This window comes from Taurulus bubalis, assembly GCF_910589615.1.
Source record: "Taurulus bubalis genome assembly, chromosome: 8".
Taxonomy (NCBI): domain Eukaryota; kingdom Metazoa; phylum Chordata; class Actinopteri; order Perciformes; family Cottidae; genus Taurulus; species Taurulus bubalis.
The window spans coordinates 16,695,049-16,717,001 of NC_136596.1; the positions used below are offsets into that span (position 1 = coordinate 16,695,049).

Sequence of the window (21,953 nt, forward strand, 5' to 3'; positions counted from 1 at the left end):
CACATTTCCCATTAATTCAAAACTTTATAACTGCATAGATATTTAAAGTTCTCAAAAGGACAACAGTGGTACCGTAATTGTAATCAAGAAAGAATGCACAATGTACATTTAATGCACAACATTTCACATCAGTCCAGAAATCATTTAAATACTCAGTAAAATGGTTAGCAAAAATCCTAAAATAAGACTGTTGGAGCACAAACAGTAAAAATGTAACTATAAAAACAACCGAGCATTCTTCGTCATAAGAAAATATCTAGATATCGCATATTTTTATGCCACCACTCCTCAAGTCAAGTGCAAACGATCAAAGAAAGGCAACAAGAGTAAACACACAGGAGTAAAGGGTACAGTAGAAATGATTTAAACATGACTCCTGCATTCATCTTGATACTTTCAGTGGTACCTGTGCATTCATCCAGTTATGTAAAACCATTATTGTTATAAAAAACAGGATAAAGAGTCACCACTTAAAAGCTAAAATAAACATAAATACGAAACAGTCTTGACCAGATAATTTGTGACTGAAAGAGGTAAACCAAACTTTTGTAGGATTTGATAAGTACCAATTCAACAGGGTCTCTGGGCACTGAAAAAGGCAGGTAAGGTGAGGCGGAGATGGAGTAGGTCAAGAGGAGACATGTCTCTGCCTTTGGCTTCCCTCTTTGCCCTTCTGCTTGTCATACTTGAAAGAGATAATAAGGAAGATCAGCAAGGTGACGCCCTGGATCCCTGCCAGGAGGAAGAAGTAGTAGTGCAGAGAGCAGTCATTGATATTACCTGGAAAGAGAGAAAGCAAAGACATTATTTTAATGACATATGTTACACCCGAGCTGAAACTCCAAACAGCTGAGAAGCAAGACTGGCATTCAAATGATGCTTAAAAACTGTGAGTTGCACGGCAAAATGACAAATATGGAAATTTGGAGAACAAAAGAGTCAGTCACGATGCAGTCAGAGGGTGACAGCAGGAGGCTTCTTTTATCACAACGTGTTAAAAGAATACCAAAGGCAAAGGTAAACGACCACCAGCTCGCGAGTGTGGCAGGTTGTTGTGTTTCTTTTTGCTCGACATAAAAGGCAGACTTGAAGCGAGCATGGCAGGGAAACGCGATGCTGTCAGGATTTAGGATTCAGCGGAGGGGCTTGTTACTTCACATCTCAACCGTGGTGAAACCTTCTGAAAGTGAAGACGGTTGACCCCGCTCATCGACAGAAAGGCGGTATTGATGATGTGGGACTGAAGCGTCAGAAATAACAGAGCAATAGAGGCGCACAGCTGCGATTCGAACCAGGGAGTCTTTCATCCATATTAAAGGACGTTGTGTTTCCTCGTGGGAATTGGGATGCAATAAAAAGGAAACAAATAAACCGATACATCCCCTGTGATCTGCTGTATGACTTCTGCACAAGAGGGGGGGGGATATGACTGACAGAACTAAGGGCATACAGTTAGTTTCAAGATACCCATTATTTTTTCCTACTTTAACACCCTTAACGTTGGCTGTAGTGTTGATTGAAGTGGTCGTCCTCATTCAGCAAAAAAAAAAAGCTCAAGAGGGGAGCTCTAAACAAATCTTGTTTTTTCGCCATGCTCGGGTTTTAGATGAAGGGCAAAACAATAAATAGTTCCACTGTTCAAGTATGGTGACAATTAGATTGGCATTAGAGTAGCTTTTTGTCCTCTTGACCATGGCAGCAAACCAATTGACTTTGGAGCCAACAGCTTGAGATGAGGCGGCTCACAACTTTTTCTTGAATAGGAGACATTTTGAGGTGAGCTGGCTGCTAAAGGTTTCTAATACAAACTTGTTCAGCACATTTTAAGATCATGCCTTTGGTTGAACAGGCTCCATGTCAGGCACAGTTTCAGCATGGGACAGAGATACCTATAGCTTACATACTACATTATCGTTAAATGAGTAAATGTGAATCCCCGGCGTAATCTGCCGTCTTCCTCAGAAAGCTCCATTAGAAACGTGAGGTCTTTGGGGCACGAAGTGTGCCGGGGCGTCTCCAAGCAGACCTGCTATTTTGGTTCATGTATTTGCAGCAGCACTAAGTGCAAAAGGGCTGGCTGAAGTCATATAGATCGGAGGGTGTGGTGAACAGCAAATACACTCAGCCAGTTACATCACTGGTCTTATCGCTCTGACACAGCTGTTCCAATCACAGTGAAGCATGACATCAATAGCTCAACAAATGGAAAGACGCTTCCCCAGGAAATCATGTATCTGTCTGGATGGTGCAGAGCGGCACGACGTGAACACACAGGACCACGTCAGTAGGCGTGGAAGTGTATGGGATTATTTTGTAGCAGCCTGGTGTCAATAGGCGGTAAACACCGCGGACGGCAGTGCGTAAAGACACTGCACTGTGACGCGACACTTCTCCAATTGGAGGCTGTAGAATTATCAGCTCAACTGTCCTGCTGCCTTCAGATGGCTTCAGAGACCCATCAAAATACCAACAATGTGCATTCCACTGGCTCATGGGAATGAACCACCTGTTTGGGTCTCTCCTCCCGCCGGTGTAGCATGTTCTGGGCACCAATATACCAAATAGAAGGGCAAAGTTAATGAAATGGTCAAAATGCTGGTCGATGCACCACCACAAAATGAGTCTACAGCCATGCAAAAGAAACGATTTGTATGCGCGCCTGTAAACAAATTCCAAAAATGAAAAGAAATAACTTAAATATTTGCATGTGTCGCCGACTGCTGTGCTTGGACTAAAACACTGTCTTGGTTAAAGTAGCAATTAATCAGACTGGAACAAGCTAATATAGCTAGAAAATATACAAGATGTTCAATCTTGTATATTTTCACTATAAACCAAATTAAAGAGTTCTTTCCAGAAAACTCAAAAAAATATCTAAAAAGGGTTGCCAAAGTTTGACCAGAAAGTAAAAACATACCACCGGATGCTGAATAAGACATTTGTAGGTGACCAGAAAGGTTCAAATTAACTGTGATGGATTGGAAACAAAATTTAAACGGGTAAAACGTGGACAACTCCCAGATCGGACAACGTTGTGATTTAAGAGAGATGGTTTGGATTTAAGAGAGATGGTATTCTGTAAATTTACACACAAATCTGCTCATATGCCAAAACATAATCTATGGACTGTATTACAATAGTTAAATGTCAACAGCTGTGATTAAAACATGGCAGTGTTTCACAACAAAGGGCGGTGTGTCACAACGTATCCCCAGCACAGAAACCTTCATGTTCTTGTTCAGGGTCTAACACGGCGTCTGCTGCGCATCAAAGAGCAGGATTAACTCATTTCAAACAAGTTATCCCGGTGCATGATCACTTGTGATCAGTAGAGCGGCTCACTCTCTGTAATGTCACCAAGTGTATCGTGCATATACATTATTATTTTTCCAGTCTCTGTTGTGTGCATGGTCTTGTGGGTAATTAGAAATCGAGCAGCATAAAGTAACACCGTCCTCTTAGTCAATGCCGGAGCGACGCACTGGGCCATCTCTATAGCTTGAAACCTCTAAACTAGGAACAGAGAGCTGGATGAAGACATGATACTTGTACCCCTGTCACAGTTTTAACCTATTTTGTTATCATCTTAAATTTGGTCAAAACTGTAAATTGTGAAAAACAGACCAAGAACCAAGGTAGTGTTTGAATAATTCATGCAGAGCAACGTGTTTGAGAGCATGGGAGGAAACGGGAAGTGCATTAGCAGCGCGGGCACTTGTATTTTCAATCGATAATTTCCCTTAACGGATAAACCATGGGTCTACCACTGCAGTCTTAATTACTGGAGCAATATGGCTTACAAAAAGCAGGGAATATAGCAGACAAATGTTGAGGGAATATCCAGAGCGTTTTGGAAAATATGATCATTTTAAAGTAGAATATGTACGGTATGAAAATAAGTGCAGTATTTACAGCAACATATTCAACACTCCCCGAATTTGCCCTGAAGCAGGCACCGAGAAATGGAGCAAATCATGATTTTAGGACATTTTTACTGCTGAGGAAAATGTTTCCGCATCGTTAAGATTATTCTGACCAGTGAGTGGATCTCAACCAGATTTCAAAACGTCTCTCTGAACTAAGGACCCAAGGAATGCAAAGAACTGGCAGCAATATCATTTTTTTTTTTAAAGCCTGAACAACTGTGCAATGTTTCACTTGTGTAATGGCTCTTGATCTAATTTCATTATACATTAAGTTAAGCTCTACCTCCTTCTTTTGCAGCCTCCGCCAACAGGCCTAATCACTCAAAAACATGGAGGCCTAATTACTGCAGAAAAAGACTAAACAAGGACTTGCTGTAAACCACATTAATGAAGCCCATAAATATTTGACAGTTATTTTAAAGGGAAATTCTTGAAAGGGAGAAAATAGTGGAAACCAATCAGAGTGGATCATTTTGGTCGTTACACCCTTCCACATGTGAACCTGTTTTATAGCTCCGATTTAGTGAATGACAAGATTATGATTACACTGAATGCTCCAACAGAATGTGTCAGCCAGCTAATATCTGAGATATATAAACTCGTGGGACAATTTACCTGCAAGTAGGTTTGAGCAGACCATGAGAGTCCAGATGAAATGGGTCAAAATCAATTCAACGTTTGAAAATGGATCAATTGACCTTCAGTGAATTGAACCAACATTTTAACGCTCCTATGCATTCAATACCATCCTCAGCCTCAGAATGAAATCAGATGATCAGATCAATGAATGTTTGTTTCAGCTATAAATATAGTTTTTTAATACATTTTCTGCAGTTCCCCTCTTGCTCATGAAACTTTGTGATTAATGCTGGAATTTTGTAAATGCCTACAAGATGCTTATTATTTATATTTGCCTTTTGTTTCCTCTGCCATGTCTAACACATGCACCAAAAAAATACACTGTCCGACAAAGTAAGAGTTCTTGTTACATTTGCCAGATCTGACATTAAAGTCTTCCAATAAAACATTGACATTTCACTGAATGGGATCCAACACTTCATGAACAGGGTGTGCGAATGTCAGCTCGCTCTGAATGTCTGAACACGTCCCAGACATCCGATAGAAGATCAGACATGACTTGAACACTGGTCAAAGGAAAAGGCTGCTTCTTGTCATGTGACCATAGGGGCTCACATATAAAACATTCACTTTGAGTGAATGATACGAGCAATGATAAAAGCAGAACAAATTGAATGCAACAATAGACATTTTCAAGGAACAAAAAGCTCCTCATTTGTCGAGGATAATGCTCATGGAGAAAGGATAGGTTGATATTTGATTGACTTGACTTATGGAGGTTAAAATGGCTCCATGTAGGAAAGGATGAGCTGGTGTTGTATGCTCTGCCTATAAAAATACCAAATAAAAGTGTGATAGATGACTACTCAACCAGATGTCACCATAGTGGGGAATCGTTGTGCCGTGAGGCTTGAAGGATCAATAATTTCAACACATGAGCTCACTATGTTTTAAGTTTTAGAGCAGATGGAGCTGAAATACTGTTTAACCATCTTCACCACTGCTTTGTAGACGGATGCGATGGGCTTTCTATCACACATGGCCATTCACTCCGCTGTGCCAAATGGGAAAGTAATTTGCTTTTTGAGACTAAAAACTCGAAGAACAAGGTAATGATCTTGCTTTATGGGTTTGTGAGGATATGTATGTATGTATGTATGTATATATATATATATATATCTCTGACACAATTCGAACAACGCGATTTTGTTGCGATGTGCAAACATTTGGAGCTTTAATTCTCTGATTCATAATGAGAATGATTTTTAGTTGCAGCCTTATGATAGGCATTCATCAACAATGTAAACCTTTCTAGTTTTATTGTTATTGAGACTGATCTCACCCCAAAATTATGTCCAAATTATAGACATCGAATAGTTGAGCCAAAAAGCTACAATGAATCTGCATGGGACAATTACCTGCTTATTTAAGATCGTTAACGTCACCATTGATAGTCACAATAAGTAATATTTGAAAAAAGAAACCCATGTACATGTCCCAAGAGTTTGAGACGTGTTCTTTCCCATTTACAAACCAGCTGGTAAAACCATAACAAAGGGCAGACTAGAAGGGCTTTTCATGTGACACTTTACTGATGCTGACTAACATTAGCTAGTGCGAAGCAGGGAGAGAAGAAGCAACACTACACACACACTACAGGAGAGCTGAGCAATCCACCAGTGTGATGCCAGACTAGCAGTGCCATCTCCATGTAATGCTCCAGGGACAGCTTTACTTATCCGGGGCTATGTAATCAGACCCCCAGCCTGTGATTAATGTTGCTCATCTGTCTTCGGGCCCATACAGCTCAGTACAACTTAGCACAGCTCATCCAAAATGCTGTTTACTGCACACCATTTTGCCCGCAGCCATGGAAATAAGTTGAATCCATTCCACCTAGAGAGCCATGAGATGTGGAAGAAGCTAACATGCAACAAAGTGTGAAAAACAGCCACAAAAACAAACTGCATGATCCCCGACTGTATTTTATGCCTTAGCTTTGTGCTGTGTGTTTTTTTTTCCTCAGTGGCCAGGAGGATGTTTTGTTCCATTTCTGCAGCTCACCTTTTAAATGACTTGTTTTGGAAAGCAAAAACAAGTCATACAGGCAATCTGGCTCTAGTTTAACTGCCCCTCAAGTGAAGCAAGGCTGAGCAAAGGATGGATTTATGAAGCGTGCCAAGCATCTCCCAGTGCTAACATCATCAAAAATACCCCCCCACCTGTCAGCACACTGTATTAATGAGCTATTAGGTGTTTGTGGGTAAACAATTTACAGTGTTGGCTTATTTACCACATGCTCAGAGAAAAATGCATCTGGGTTGGGAGCCTCCTCTCGCTAGAGAGCCCATCCATCTGCTGCCACCACCGCACTATTCATTCTACCACTTGGACAGATTTACACAAACCTTTTGTCGTTAGTCTGACATGTCTATTTATTAAGGGGAACACTCTTAAAACAAGAGGAGTGCACAGGGTGCTGTCCCATGCTCTCTGCATCTAATTTATAAACTCTTTAAGTGGATTTTAAATCAGCACAAGCTATGAAAGCCCTGAAAAAAAACGTTCTGCATTCTGAAATCAATACTAACAATTCTATTACAAGTCCATACATACAGTCGATGTGCAAAGTCAATGGTGCACTCCACATGCACTGAGCATCTAACAGCAGGCTTGACAACTGTAATGCTCAATTCAAGGGGATTATGGGCAGCCCTAAGAAAACTGTGTGAGAAAAGATCAATCACCTCAATGATATTTTGAAGAGAGTAGCCTCTTTCTTTAAATTGAATCCCAGAAAAGTAATGTTTCCTATGAGTCTGCATGCATGTCAAAGGCCCTATGGGGTTAATCTTCCAGCCATTAGGTAAATTGCTTGTTTCTGTGCAGCGTCAGGGCTATTGCATATCAAGCTTTATATATTCTATACCTCTTAGATCAAATAAAAAACAGATAAAAAAGCAACATTATCATTCACTTTGACCTGTGTTTCTGACCACCTGGTGGTTTGGTCAATCTCGCTATGTTCACCAGCTCGTCGCTAACTTTGTCCGTTTGGTGCCGAGCTGGTAGAGTAGAATGGGTTTTTAGAGCGTTGAAAACAGATGCCTGCTGAGGCTGAAAATGACGCTATGGGAGCAGCGAGACTGAACCAAGAAAAAAATACCATAAAGCTCCTCCATACGTTTAGGAACAGCAGAGTGAAGTGATAACTATCTGTGCATGCAGCCCCAAGACTCCCCCTTTTCACATAAAATGTATTTGATCTGTTAAAAATATTGATTATAGCTGATTTAATCTCTTATGTTTGCCTCTTGTGTGTTGTTTGCAATGATCATTACACATGAGTGTATAAGCTACAGTATTCCCTTACCAAAGTCTTTGTGGGATGACATCCAGCCAATCTCCTTGAGGGAGACAATAGCCAACAAACCGGAGCCCACGAAGGAGCCAATCCCAGAGAAGAAAAAGAAGAGCCCCATGATGGCACTCTGCATGGACTTGGGGGCTGCAGAATATGCAAACTCCAGACCTGCAAAAAAAAAGAGAGTAAAAAGACAGATGTTTCTTGAAAAATTGGGTATATAACAGTGAAGATAGTTTACATGCTATGACCTGTAACAACATGTAATGTAGCCTGTAATTGTATGCTCTTATGTCATTTTTAGTCTGTTTCGTCCGTGACAGTGGAGCAAACAAACTAACACTATGTGCTGAGGTATAATATCTGTCTTTATGCATCAATGTAATATGACGGAGCTTGTTGACACTGACGGTTTTCCTTTTAGTATATTGTATATGAGACCAAAAGGCAGCTCATTTTCAATGGCGGCACTGGTTTGTGGTTTATGTTCTCTTCTTGGTACTGGTCTCGAAATATTATTTTATTTCTGGAAAAACACATCACTCAGGATCTACTGTGTCATGAAAAAGAAGAGAAAGGGACTGAGAAAATGGGCAAGGAACCTAAGAGAAAGAAAGACACACTTTTTTGCCAAGTGATCCGTCTGCCTGCAAGCTGACATTGATAATTTCATGGCACCTCAAACATGTGATTTTTCAAATGAGGGCCTATAGCTACATCTGTCAGTAGAGATTAGGGAGCTGCGGTTAAATACATTTGCCTTTTAAGACCTTCCCTGGAGGGGGACATTGCACAAATTAATGTGACGAGCAGTTTCTGCAGATACCTGCGCTAGTTGCACAAAAAAAACCTTCAGAAGAAAAGGAATGAGATAAAAGCATGGCAAACATATTGTTATTACTCAGTGGAAAGCATGAATGACCTTTCCAAAAGTTCACAATGATACATTTGTTTATCGCCTAAGCTAACCTTTTGATAGCAAAACAACACTGGTCAATATCTATGCATATCACAGGGGACGGCAAAGGTTGGTTAGGATTCTAGATGCAGCTTTGCACAGTAAAGGGACCGACTAGACCAATATTGTAACATGATGTGGAATCAAGTTTGTGTCCGTTTGTGACAACAATAATTCAAGAAACAATCAAGCTTGACCTTTCTCGACCAAAGGACATAATTATTATTTTTATAATTATTTTGAAGAAATTGGAATTTAAAAACGCATAAATATCGATGTTTTTTTCTTCTTTCTTAGAAAATAACATTAGCCTTTAAGATTTTCAGAAGTACAATACATAATTAAAATACTAAAGGGAATCATTTTGCCAAAGTTTTTGCATATTTGTATTGCCTGCAAGCAGACAAACTTGGGTGGGGTACAAGAAAAGAATTACAAATCATCCTTCAAGAATGCAGATTGCAGCGAGGAAGTTTGACGGCACCGGAGGTTTTAAACAGATTTATTCAAACAGAGGAATACTAAGGGGAAATACTTCTCTTAACCAGATATATGTCACAATTCTGTCAGCCAATTTTCCTTTAGGTAAGCCCTGCGGGATGGTATGGAGGCAGAGAGGCGAGTAAGTCTGTTTTAAGGATCCCTATAGCTTTGTTACGTCTGGATTTTACTTTCATGGAGACACTGATACTTTTGTGCAAATTCCAGTGTTTTAAAGAAGCCTATGGAGTGAATGTGTATGTTCATTCGTACAAACACCCTGCATTCCCCGGATCGGCTTGATAAGCCATCCACTGTGATGAAGAAAAGAAAGAAAAAAAAAGTCTTCACCCTTGGTATAGAAATAAAGCGAGTGCTATATAGAGGAACCTACAACAGCATGACCCATAGTAATAGGAGAATGTCTCAATCATGGCTCCAGGCTGTAACAAATTCGAATCACTAAGATAACTGAGGCCTGAAGCCACGATCATTACTGTAGAGGGAAAGGCAAAGTGAAAGAAGAACAAAAACTATAGACATACAACAGATAGATAAACGCAATACGAGGCAGATGTCTGTAGTTTCTGATTTCAGATTTTGCAGTCTCTATTTTATGTAACATTAGAGCCGTTTCTCACTTTGTTACATTGTATTACTGGAGCAATATGGCTTTAGTCAAAGTAGCTTTTAATGAAATGGCATTTCCCGCTTAGACAAAAAAAAGAGGAGCAATTTTCAGCTGATACCTTGAAATTATCAAAAATACGTTTGCAGCTGACAGTTCCAGCAAGTATTCTGACCGGCTTTAATTTAATGCTTTTCTTTTTATTCCTTTCTAAGAGAAGAACAGAAAATCTATTTGTCAGGGAATGCAAACACTATAGCGTTTCCAGTGAAGGATTATGTGGGGCCTCATATTGTTGACCATGTTTCTTTGAATGATATTAACTGAATGAATCATTTCAGCAGCAACAGTAATTAGTAATACTCTGTTTAATCCAAATCAGATTCAGAACTATATTCACAAGCTTCCCAGTGTGAAAAGAGATGTAAACAATCTTGAATTGTCATATTTTTGAAGAAATTCTCCTATCTTCTGTTGATAGAAGATTAAAGCTATTCACAAAGGATTTCTAGTCACCATTAAAACACAGAATAAGGAATCAGGATTATTACAGGTTAATCAAATGAGAACAAGTTGATCACAGTCACAGCACTCAGTTTTGGTTTATTGTGCCAAGGTTTTGAGATATCTGCTTTTGGAACTTTGGCTTCCAACCTAATGCGCCAATAGAGATTGATCAAATTTAGTTTGTGCTCCACAGTGAGAGATTTGTCAACCTGGTGATTTTGTATCACCCTTTACAATCAATGAGCCAGACCGGTGTATTATACTGCCTTCTCCTTTGGCCCTGCAGTCATTAGAGTCCACAGTATAATGCCTCTGAAAGTTGGAGGTCGACATGGAAATATAACTTTCAGCAACCTGAAAAGACATAGCATCATGTTTTATGTATCCATGTTTAATATGTCTCTATGAGCAGTGTGAAACTGCATACTAATTGGATAATTATGAGTTGAACTTCCAGTGTATGTCAGTAGAATTAGTCAGGTTTATCTCTTGAGTGTGATTTAGTGTGGGAGAGAAGGCAAGGGGTGTTGCTAGTCACAGTAGCAACACAATGAACATCATAACCTACACTTTTCACCTCCATGTTCATTCACATGGAACATCCATCTTGTATTCGACTGTATGTTTGGAAACAAGCAGAGGAAAACCTGTGTGGCTCGTCACTGGCCGGGTTGAAGTCATAGCTTTCATCCAGATTTCAAATTTAAAAGGTTACATTATCCGCACTGTATTTATAAAACGTCCCATTACTGAATAATGTCTTCCATCAGGATTGTCAATTATCGATCGACTTATTGGTCTCTTTAATATGGACTTCAAGCCACAACAAACACATTAAGCCGGGGCAGGCAATGAATAATCAAACAAACTATTCAAAAATACTTTATAGATTATTTATCATCATTGCATTCTGCTTAGAAGAATGAGCTCTACGGTTTTGTAGCCCACAGTCCATTCATCGTGGCTCAAGTCTCAAATTAGAAGGCTAATCACTGGAGGATTCTGTATTTTACTTTACTCATCACGTCTACCTGATGGTGGTGCTAAATGAGACACAGGAGATATCAAACAACTGTACCTGCAATGCTGGCAAAGACTTCGCTGATTCCTATCAGCACATATTGAGGCACTTGCCACCATATGGGTAAATCTGCCGCGTAGTAGGTAACGTGGCCAATCAACTGGTCAATGGTATCACTTGATTTGACAATCTCCAGGCGTTTGGTCTCCAAAATACCTGAGTGGACAGACGCAGAAAAAAATGCACATCAGCACAGTTAGCTGAGGGAGAAAATGTTGATAAAGCATACATGGTCAAATTCTGCAACATACATACTAAAGCTAAAACTGAACAGGCCAACGGGTGACTCTCAAGGCTGACAAAACACTTGGTAAAGATTTAAGTCTGTGACATCAACAAACAGCCTAAACGCCGCCAGAGTTAGAGGATTCAGTGACAGTTCATTAAACATTTAAATAGTGTTAAGACTATCCAACCACTTCATTAAGATCACATCTGCGCGCTTCCATATTATGGCAGTTAGTAATGGAACAGTGCAGACGGTTCAATAATAAGAGCCAAGCAGTTGTCATCAACCACTGCCTCCTCCTAAAAGCTTTATTTGATAGAACTATTATCATGTAACCAGCGGCTATTTCCAGATAACTCCCAGAGACAGCCTCCTATCATAACTACACTTAATGCTGTATTTGAGAGGAGTTGTGGGCTTGTAATCCGGCTATCCCATAATACCAGCTGTTCATCTCAGGGAGTGTGGCCACTGGGCTGCCTAGAGCAAGAGTCACACTTTAAACACACACCCGTGCGTTCCCCCCCTCCCCTCCCCTCACTAAACATCACAGATCAGACAGCCAAGTGTGATCCCTGGCAACTCTGCTCCAGCTTTTATGAAGAAAAAAAAAAAAAAAGCGACGCTTTTGGACACCTAAAAGCCATTGAGCTTTAACCAAAGCAGATTAATATATAAAGTTAAGGGAATGTGATAAAACATGCTAAAAAAAAAAATCTCTTCTAAAGCAATTTCAGGGCAGCTTTTCAGAGCTGGCCCCAGTATGTGGTTGAAGTCTGGGACTGTTGTACAAGCGGATCAGAAACAGTACACTGTCGGCTTGACAGCATGTCTTCTGCTGTCCCTTTGCGCTACATGGGAGGTCCAGCCGTCCTTGTGCCACGCGTGTCAGTGAGCAAGATGAAAACCTGTGAAATATCGCCACACCAACGACATCATGACAAATTTCGGCACATTTGTTGCACATGATGATGAAAGTGATTCTAACTCTGAACAACAGTGGTGTGGTCAATGTTGTGGACACAGAGTGGCGGGCTAACAATGCAATGTGTTGGCCTAGCTCTTCTCCGGACAAATGATGCCACACTTGGTCGTTCACAACTCTCCGTCTGTCAGTCTCTGAACACAACAACTAGTGGACAGATACAGATAAGCACTGAGGGAAATGCAGTTTAAAATGTAATAGCAGTGCAAGGCAGGTCCCAGGAGTCAATGTGTGTCAACTGAATTCATGTGAAGCAAGGCCATGCAGGGGATGAACAGGACAAAGTCCAAGGGAATTATTCTTGGATGAATAGTTGTTATAAATAAGATGCAGATACAATGTAATTAATACTGTATCTCAATAACTAATCTCACAAAGTACATTGCTGTACAGATTTGATCAGTCGTCTGATTTGAGTCCTAAAATACTGTGTTACACACTAGTTGTGTATTCACGTAATGTGCTGATCTGTGACCAATGGCCAGACCACTGTAACATCATAAACCTTTTTTCTCCACTACCAGGACCCAAAATTGCTGCCTGCAATATTCAGAAATTCAGTTAGCTTGAATTCAAATGCAGGGATTGCACTTTCTTTCAAAGAAGCCAAACGGAAAAGTAAATACCTAAATAGCTTTTGAACATCAGAAAATGAACATGTTAGAGCACCTTTCCTTCCTGGAATGCTCATGTCCTCTGAAAAGAAAATATAACTTTAAACGGAAAAGTAGACATTAGATTTGGTTCACAACTCTCTGATTGAAAAGGATATTTTTGATGGGCTAAGTCAGGCTTTAATAACTTGCTAGAACATCTGAAGACTCTCCCTCAACAAACTTTCTCATCTCTTCTTCTCCATGTTTATATAAAATAGGAGGAGAGTTTAGTCCATCACCTTTTCCTCTCTCTTACCCTTAAAAACACACTCAGACACCACACAGATGTTTAGAGGGGTACTCTTCCCTTTCATCTGCAATCTTACATCCCGTCTATCGATCAGTCTCGCCACTTATGTATATATGCTTGAATCAGCAACTATTAATATGTTAACTTGGATTTAAGATGTCAAAAGGTGAGCTTTGACCATATATGGAAAAATATAATGCTTCTTTTAAGATAGATATTTAACCAAAAATGAAATACTGTGTTGTCTACGTATTTGTCTGTTGACCATGTGGCCTTTTACACATTCTGCAGTGGAAGACTATAAAGAAGCAATAATTACTACCTTTATTGTGCAGATAAAGACTCAAAGAACCATTTCTCCATACAACATGACACATACAGTAAGTATAATCTTATTTAGCGGCTCCAGTGTTGCCATTCATGCAGCATACACAACCAAGATGTCTTCTCTGGACAAAATAATAATTTGAAAACAATGAACAGAGCTGACCAGACCTCTTATAGGCTATTTAAGGGTTTAATATTAATAATGAGCTAATCAGATTATATTTTTTGCTGTATCTAAAATGTTTTTTCGTCTTTTTAATTTGCATGAACAAAATAATGTACTTAATTCACAATACAATGGAAGTATTCTTCACAATTGTTGTCCAACTTGATTCAGTGCATCGTTAATAGTCAATTGGCAATCTGGTTGAAGCAAACCAGTCAATATCTAGAAGGTCAGTAATGACAGAATAGTACATATTCTATAAGGCGGGTGGATGTATTGTGCATCTGAGAAAAGGCTGTGGTTGTGGAAATATGATGTGCTTTGATTCTCAGGAGTGTTAGTGATTTGCTTTCTTGCTGCCTTCGGACATGTCTCTCATAAGATTTGAGCCTGGACGTATCAATGCAGCAGCACCCGCTGACAGGCCTGGCTAAGACTTTATTTCCAAAATAATCCACTGTCTAGAAGTGAATAGTACTGAGCCGCGCTGCCGCATTCGGGTGCAGTCACTCAGGACACAAAAAGTAAGATGCCACAGCTCCCCCTGTGCTCTACAAGGCGAGTTAAAAAGACAAAACTCTGGGATTGTTTTTCCCATAGCATGTTTCGACTCAGTTCATACAACTAAAACAGACAATCTGCCGTGTCCCACAAAAAGAAACACAGAAGAGGCCCCCAGGAATCTAAAAAAAGGGTTTAGCCAAATACCTGTTAATCACACTTAGAGCAGATTAAAAGACGCCTGAGCAACAATATCAGCACTATTCAATGAACGTATTAGTACCACATTTCAAAAGTCCCACAAAAACAGTATTTAGAAATGTAATTAAAACTAAAGCTGCTGTGCTCGTTGTCTTGAATTGCATGTGGCATTTACCACAAGCCCTAACTTTGTTGTTTCAGTGTTTGTTTGGCATACTCAAGTGACAGCATAGAGAGAACATTTCTGCTTTTTGCACTCACCCGCTGCCACGGCCGACCACATAACAAAGAACATCCCCACTGCAATCCTCTTCAGAGGGGAGGGCAGCAGGCCGCGACGTTTCAGGATGGGGTCCACCACTTTGTCCTTTAGGGGAATCAGCATAAGGATGAGCACTGCGTCAAACATGGTGAGCCAGGCAGCAGGGAATTGGAACGTCATCTGGGTCTGCGGAATCCAGAGAAGAAAGATGAAGAAAAGCCGTTCAAAAAGCCACAAAGCATGAAAACTACAGAGAATGTCAGTGGATTCCAACACAGTTAACCATGCATTTGTGTGCAAATGAGTGTACGTGTGTATGTGTACATGGGGCTTGACTTTGCTTTGGCACCCCCAGGTGGTCAGAACTAAGCACTAATGAAATGAAAAATATTCATCCATTTCTAAATTGTAATTTGCACACGACACAAAGTGTACCTGACTGAATTCAAAAATAAAAGTTTTCAGCACAAATAGCAAACGTAGTACTATAAAGTGCAAACAGACTGGATGCAATATCAATCTGACAAAAAAAATCCATTGTGAGCATACAAATGATCCATAAATTGAGGCAATATCTCACCGTGAGCAATGAAAGTCTGCAAACTGCTGGAGATGTTTTTTTGCAATTCAAATTCCAAGTACCATATGAGCTCCTGATGTGCCCTGATGTGGTTTAACACTTCTGATAGCATCATTTGTTCTCAAATTGAATTTCCATTTCTTGAAACAACAGCTAGCAATCCATATGCAGCTCCTTTCCCTCCTTTGTTTGTGCATTATCATATTCAAAATGATCAAAAAGTGCTAAGAGAGAATGTTTCCTTTACCAGGAAAGCCTGGCATGAATGATAAAGGTGTCCCAGCAGGCTGAGGTCTGTGGTGCGTATGATGTTCTGCTTTTTATTTCCCCAAATTGATTAGATACATATGTATTGTATGTACAGTATAAATACTCATGTTATTAGGTTGTGAACTCAGGGTGATAAACAAGTTAGAAATAAATACAACATTTTAAAAAAGCTAAAGAGGTTGGAAACCCCTTTTCTCGATACTTCACAAGGCACTATAAAGATACATTAAATGGGTAAATTATGTAATTCAAATAATTACTAATGTAGTCAAAAAGCACGTCCTATACAATCATGGAGACATTAATTATATACCACTACATTAGAGTAGTAATCTGAGGATCGAATTTGAATTATACCAAATTACAACACTCGTGCCTCCCAGTTGTTCTTTTTTGTTGTATTTGTTCAGTTTTTCCATTGACATGTGTCAGGTGAGATGAGGTGAGGGAGCACGTCACAGAGGTATCTAATCTCACTTCCCTTTTGATGTTGAGAAGTGTTAAGGCTGGTAGCAGAACAGGCTCAGTTTCGTTTTTGATACTAGATAAACAGTCTGTGAAGGGGGGGGGGAAGGCCAAAATAGTTCTTAAACACAGTTAAATATTGTGGGATATGAGTGAACAAAACAGAGAGTTGCAATGTCTCAGGGCATAGTATTGTGAAGTGTAAGAATAAATATTCGATATATACACACACACACACACAGCACAAGCTTACATTGTGTGGTTTAAAGGGTTTCACTTCACCTTTCCATGAAGTCAGTGCACTTCACTATCACCCCAAGCATGCCTCCTTAAAAAAGAAGAACAGGCGTACTATACATACAACATTTCCTAGTATTTTCCAATTTCATCACTTTTAGACCTTTGATTTTTGAGGAGCCGTCTATCATGTAGAGTAACTGAGGGGATTTCAGTCATCAAAGCCCTCCAGAACATAACATGCAATATGTCAGAGAGAGACACGGGTACAGCAGCAACACCAGTCAGGAAGAATCAGTTGGAGGCGCTGCTTTGGAGAAGTACAGTCACAGCCAGGTTTCTGATCTGCGAGGTATTAGTCTGTGAAGCGAAGTCTTCATTCTCAAGACCAACCTTTGCTGCTGCCTCCAGCTGTTGCCTACCATTGTGTGTCAGGGACCTACTGACTCCTTCAGTTTCAGTGAAAAATCTAGTTCAAACCTACTTATGAGGAGGCAGGTTAGAGCTCCAAACTGGCACTCAATAGAATGAGACAATAGTTGCTTAACATGTCACCACACTGCTGCTATTTCTTGAGAGTAAACGTAAAGGTGCTTGGACTGAGTGTCACCAGTTTAGGCTACCTTGTGGGAGTCAGAGGTGTTTGAGGCAGGAATCCTTAGATGGAGGCTCTGCAGGACGTATGTTGTCTGCATCTGTGAAACAATCAGAGTCTCAGCATGAGGTAATTCTCCACTTCATGATCACCAGGGTGTCTCCAATATTGAAAGGGAAAACAATCTTCCCTTGTATTAACACATGCATGTGCGTAGCTGCATCCAGAAAGCTTATTTCCCCATATTAAATTACTTTATATAATTAATCTTGTGTGAAATACGGCTCATGAATTTGGATTCAACTTATATGGGTTGATCTTACCTGGAAGTACACAGTCCAGTATGGGATAAGGGCAAAGAAAACTGGGAGGATTTTCACCAGGGATTTCACTTCCTCTACTTTCTCTTCCGGATATTTACCTCCATAGGTCACTTTGGCACTGTCGAGTAGGGTTGGTTTGTTGCTTCATGGAAAAAAGAGAGAGAAATAACCTTTAAAATACTAATTTGAAAACTGAAGTGATTTGTAGTATAAAATAAACACATACATAAACAAATACAGAAAACACAACAATAATTCTAAATTATTGAAGTGTGAGACTTAATCAGCCTTTTTGTGTGTGTGTGTGAAGATCTTACCCTTACAGCATTTCGAGAGATGGGAAATAAACTTTATTCTAAAGCCTATAATCCACATCTCTGGAGAAAATGTCTTAATATGGAATTCTTGAAAGACTGTGGGATTGGACAACTTAAAACATTCAATGTCAAGTTTTTGAACCAAATTAGCTACTTTTGGTTCAAAGTTAAGTAACAGCTCTTCAGAATAACTTTTCACCACAGGGAATGAAGATGAATGCCCGGACTAGTGGAAAGAAAAGACATATACTGGGGGGGGGGGGGGGGGAGAAATCAATGTAGGCTTTAACATAAAAGGTATACCAACAACACCTAGCTGTAATATTCCGCAGTAGTCACCATCCCACTTAACTTTGCCATGAACTAAGATACTTGCTTCACTGTTGGAAAGAGCCTTCCCATTTAGATTGATGAATGCTTTGCTCCACCAGTTATTGTGACCATGCTGTTTGTCATTGAAGGAATGACTTTACCACTAGTACTGCTGGACAATACAGTGCGATGTCATCTTTTTCCCCCATCACTACATATGTACATACTACATGCTCTAAAATGATTGACACATAGAGGTGACATGCCACTCTCACCGGAGCAGACTGGGCTCCTTTGGTTTCTTAGAACAGCAGGCGAAGGTCAGGATCTTGAACATATCTGTGAAGGCACTGCCGTCAGCAGGCTTGGTGATGAAGACGGTACGGCCCAAGAGAAAGACCAGGAAGGAGATCCCGAGGCACACAGTGGGAATGATGTAGCCGATCTCAAAGTTGAGGTTCTGCTGTATGAAGGCCACACCTCCTAGAGACAGGATGGCTCCTAAGTTGATGCACCAGTAGAACCAGTTGAAGAATCTGCGTGTGGCCTCTGGTCCTCTGTCTTTGACCTAAGAGCACATATAGTGCAGGATGACAGCAACCAATCATGTCAGTGTAAATTGGTCAAGCCTACAGGGAGAATATAGAAATAAATATATTTGCCTAAATGGGAAAAAAACGTTGCTACAGCTGTGTCTCGTTCAAGTCTGATCGCTAACTAGCAGCATTTGTCGGCTATAAAAGAAGTGTAGTCATCAGCACATTGATATGAAAGTTTCTTAAACCACATTAGGAAAATAACTTCACCAAGAAGACCAAATCTTGTGCGTTTAAACAGCAGTTGCAATAGGTAACAAAACTACAAAGTGCATTATATAGACCAGCTGATGACAGGAATTACATAAAAATAACTGTAATTAATGTGATAATGATGTAATTAATAGTGCAATCTTTTTGCCGCCCTACCATGGAAGTATGAAATATCTATATGAAACTGGTAGAAATATAAAGACACAACACAAGAAGGATTTCTTCAGAACTTAGGTGAGGGATAACTAAAATAACAACAACTTGTTGTTTATTAATTTTCCGCTTCCTACACCACTATCTTAATAAAACTGAAATACATTTTAGTAAATGTCTGTGAAGGCAAATATTATTATTCTCATAATGGCACTGATGCATTCTGCATGCAGTTATCCCTGTGGAGGAAACGATTGTATCAATGTATGATTAAGTGGATATGTCTTTTATATATGAGCACAAAAGATGCTGCAATACAGCTACAATTAACTATAGGGGAGATAAAATGTCACAGCATTCACAAGCTTATGCTGAGCATAAATCTCTCTGGGGCTCCACTCTGCAGTTGTGCAATGTCAGTGAAGAAAATAATCTTCATGCTCAAACTGACCACCTGATTATACTAGCATAATACATTCTAAAATAATACATACATAAAGCAGGGTACTTGTATAGCTCCTACATTTAGTTTTGACACAAGATCAATTAGTGTAAGTAGTTGTGTTACGCCGAGCCTTTAGTAATTTCAGGACAATACAAATCTAATTTACCGTCTTGTTTCAGTGCTGACCCTCCATCAAACACAGAATATGATCAGAACATTAATATGTCCAAAGGCTGATAGACACTACATCTGTAGTGACTCATTAAACAACGAGAGGCCTGTATCTTAAAATCTATCCACCACCAGCTGCCTGCCCCATTAATCTGTAACTGAATGATCACTATGATCAAGTTCCACATCAATAAAAAATACTCACAACATTGACCATGGCAATTTTCACACTGCAAGAAATCAATCAATCAGACTGTGAACTGAGCACAGGTAAAGTGTTATCAGCTCCCATTGCCAACCTTCATCTGGAGGACAATTAGGAATAAAATATAAAAAATGTTTGGCAACTTGTAAAACGACTTTTGCTTGACCGTCTGACACCTGAAAAATGGGCTGATTTATTCGATAATATTGGTTTTTTTTTTCCTGTTGAGCACCACTGTAAAATGTACCCGTTTCTGTGTTTCTCTTTGGTCTCTCTCTAATGTATGGATTTTGCTTGATGTTGAGTATTGTGTGTGTTTTTGAACATGATCAAAAGGAGCATTGATAGAAATGTGAACATCTTGTAATGAGCATAGTGGGATCAAGAACTAATCATATTCGCCCTGCTAGCCCCCTTGGAAAAGTGTTACCCTCTCATGGTTAGATTATTTTGGAAAACAATGACCCTATTGATTAACTTTTCCATCTCTGTGACTGCATGTTGTAGAGCGCCTGACATAATTGTATCACCAAATAGATGTGTTGTGTGTTCACTTCTTATTAAAGTGTCATTAGAGGCATTGTTTTTAAGTGGTTGTGTGTGTGTGTGTGTGTGTGTGTGTGTGTGTGTGTGTGTGTGTGTGTGTGTGTGTGTGTGTGTGTGTGTGTGTGTGTGTGTGTGTGTGTGTGTGTGCGCACTGTAAGAAAAAGGTTATCATTGATGTCAGCAACTGTCATGGTTCAAATGAAATCCATCACATGACATGTCTGACCTCCATGATGTCACACTGCATACCGAATCGTATACAGGCCCATGTCAGTAAACACATCTCCATGTCTACTTTCAGCATTCCTAATTTACAACAGACTTTGAGAAGTGAAATTAATTGTGTTCATACTCTACCTGATCTGCCCCAAAGGGAGTGATGTTGGCCTTCACAGTACCCACGCCCAATGCAATTAGAAAAAGTCCACCGTAGACTGCTGGGCCACAATATGTGGCGCGAATAGGGCAGGGGACATTACTTGGAGTGGTACTGTTTGTGCTCAGACACTCAGCAGGTTGGACAGGAAACGCCAATACGTCTCCACAGAGTTGTATCCTGGTGTCATCGTTGGAAATAAAAGGGAAAAACAGCATGCCAAGAAAATACAGGATCAAACTTGAAGCAATTGTCCAGAATTTCCCGAAGTATGCATCGGCCAACCAGCCACCAAATGGTGAAATCAGGTAAGTAACTCCCATGAACATCAGAGGTGTCTGGCTCGCCTGAGTGCCCTGCCAATAAAAGGGACTGCTATTGAGGAAGAGTACCAAATTGGACGTGATGCCGTAGAATGCAATCCTTTCTAGGGATTCAGCCAGCAGGATGGCTGCACATGCTAGTCTTCTTCCCTGGAAAACCGATGGGGGTGAAGGTCTGCTGTTCCCAGAGTCCAGCAGAGGGGTGCTCTCATTGTCGTCCCTGTTGTTAGCCATTCTCAAACAACTTGAAAGGTTTAACGTAGGTTCTTCTTGTTTAGAGTTCAAACCTGTGAAGAAAATACAGAGTTAACATGTTGGTTAAACTAAACGTTGTCATCGAGGTGACCGAAGAGAAAACGGCTATGTTGGCTTTACGGAACTCACAACATTAATTTTCCAAGAAGAGCCCCCTTCCTCATCTTACAGTTATAATAACTAACGCTACATGCGCAGAGTACAAACTTTTAGTAAGCTAGCTTTAGCAATAAGACAGTTTGTTTTACGTTACCTTTATGTATCGAAATGCGTCCTAGTAGTCTTTAAATGTCCCCATTAATATACGATATTAACCGCTCAAACGTTTACTGTGGGTCGTCTTAAATCAGTACTTTGTCTCAGCAGAACTGGAAGTCAACAGAAACAGTGTCACAGTACTGTCGCGTGACACACGGCTCGCAGTCAACAAACCGTCACGCTCGCGCTGCGCTGCAGGCGATCTGAAAGTGA

The 21,953-nt window shown here is 40.1% G+C and overlaps 1 protein-coding gene across 1 annotated transcript; it reads right to left on the bottom strand.

The window, feature by feature from the left end:
- On the bottom strand, window positions 1–21,761 carry slc15a4 (solute carrier family 15 member 4). The gene is made up of 9 exons (XM_079221675.1): window positions 21,736–21,761; window positions 20,886–21,514; window positions 18,475–18,767; window positions 17,571–17,712; window positions 17,276–17,347; window positions 15,100–15,280; window positions 11,521–11,679; window positions 7,879–8,037; window positions 1–780 (listed from the first exon to the last, which is right to left on the bottom strand). Exons 2-9 carry the CDS (start codon window positions 21,459–21,461, stop codon window positions 629–631), a joined length of 1,734 nt encoding a protein of 577 aa, XP_079077801.1. The 5' UTR covers window positions 21,462–21,514; window positions 21,736–21,761; the 3' UTR covers window positions 1–628.
- Window positions 21,762–21,953: the final 192 nt, after the last annotated feature.

Bases quoted from the DNA above. Each gene is read 5' to 3' on its own strand.
- slc15a4 (XM_079221675.1), bottom strand. From the start codon at position 21,461: ATGGCTAACAACAGGGACGACAATGAGAGCACCCCTCTGCTGGACTCT. The intron at 18,768-20,885 runs GTAGAGTATGAA...ATGTGCTCTTAG, and splicing joins CTCCCTTTGGGGCAGATCAG to GTCAAAGACAGAGGACCAGA. The intron at 11,680-15,099 runs GTGAGTGCAAAA...CTGTCCACTCAG, and splicing joins GTGGTCGGCCGTGGCAGCGG to GTATTTTGGAGACCAAACGC.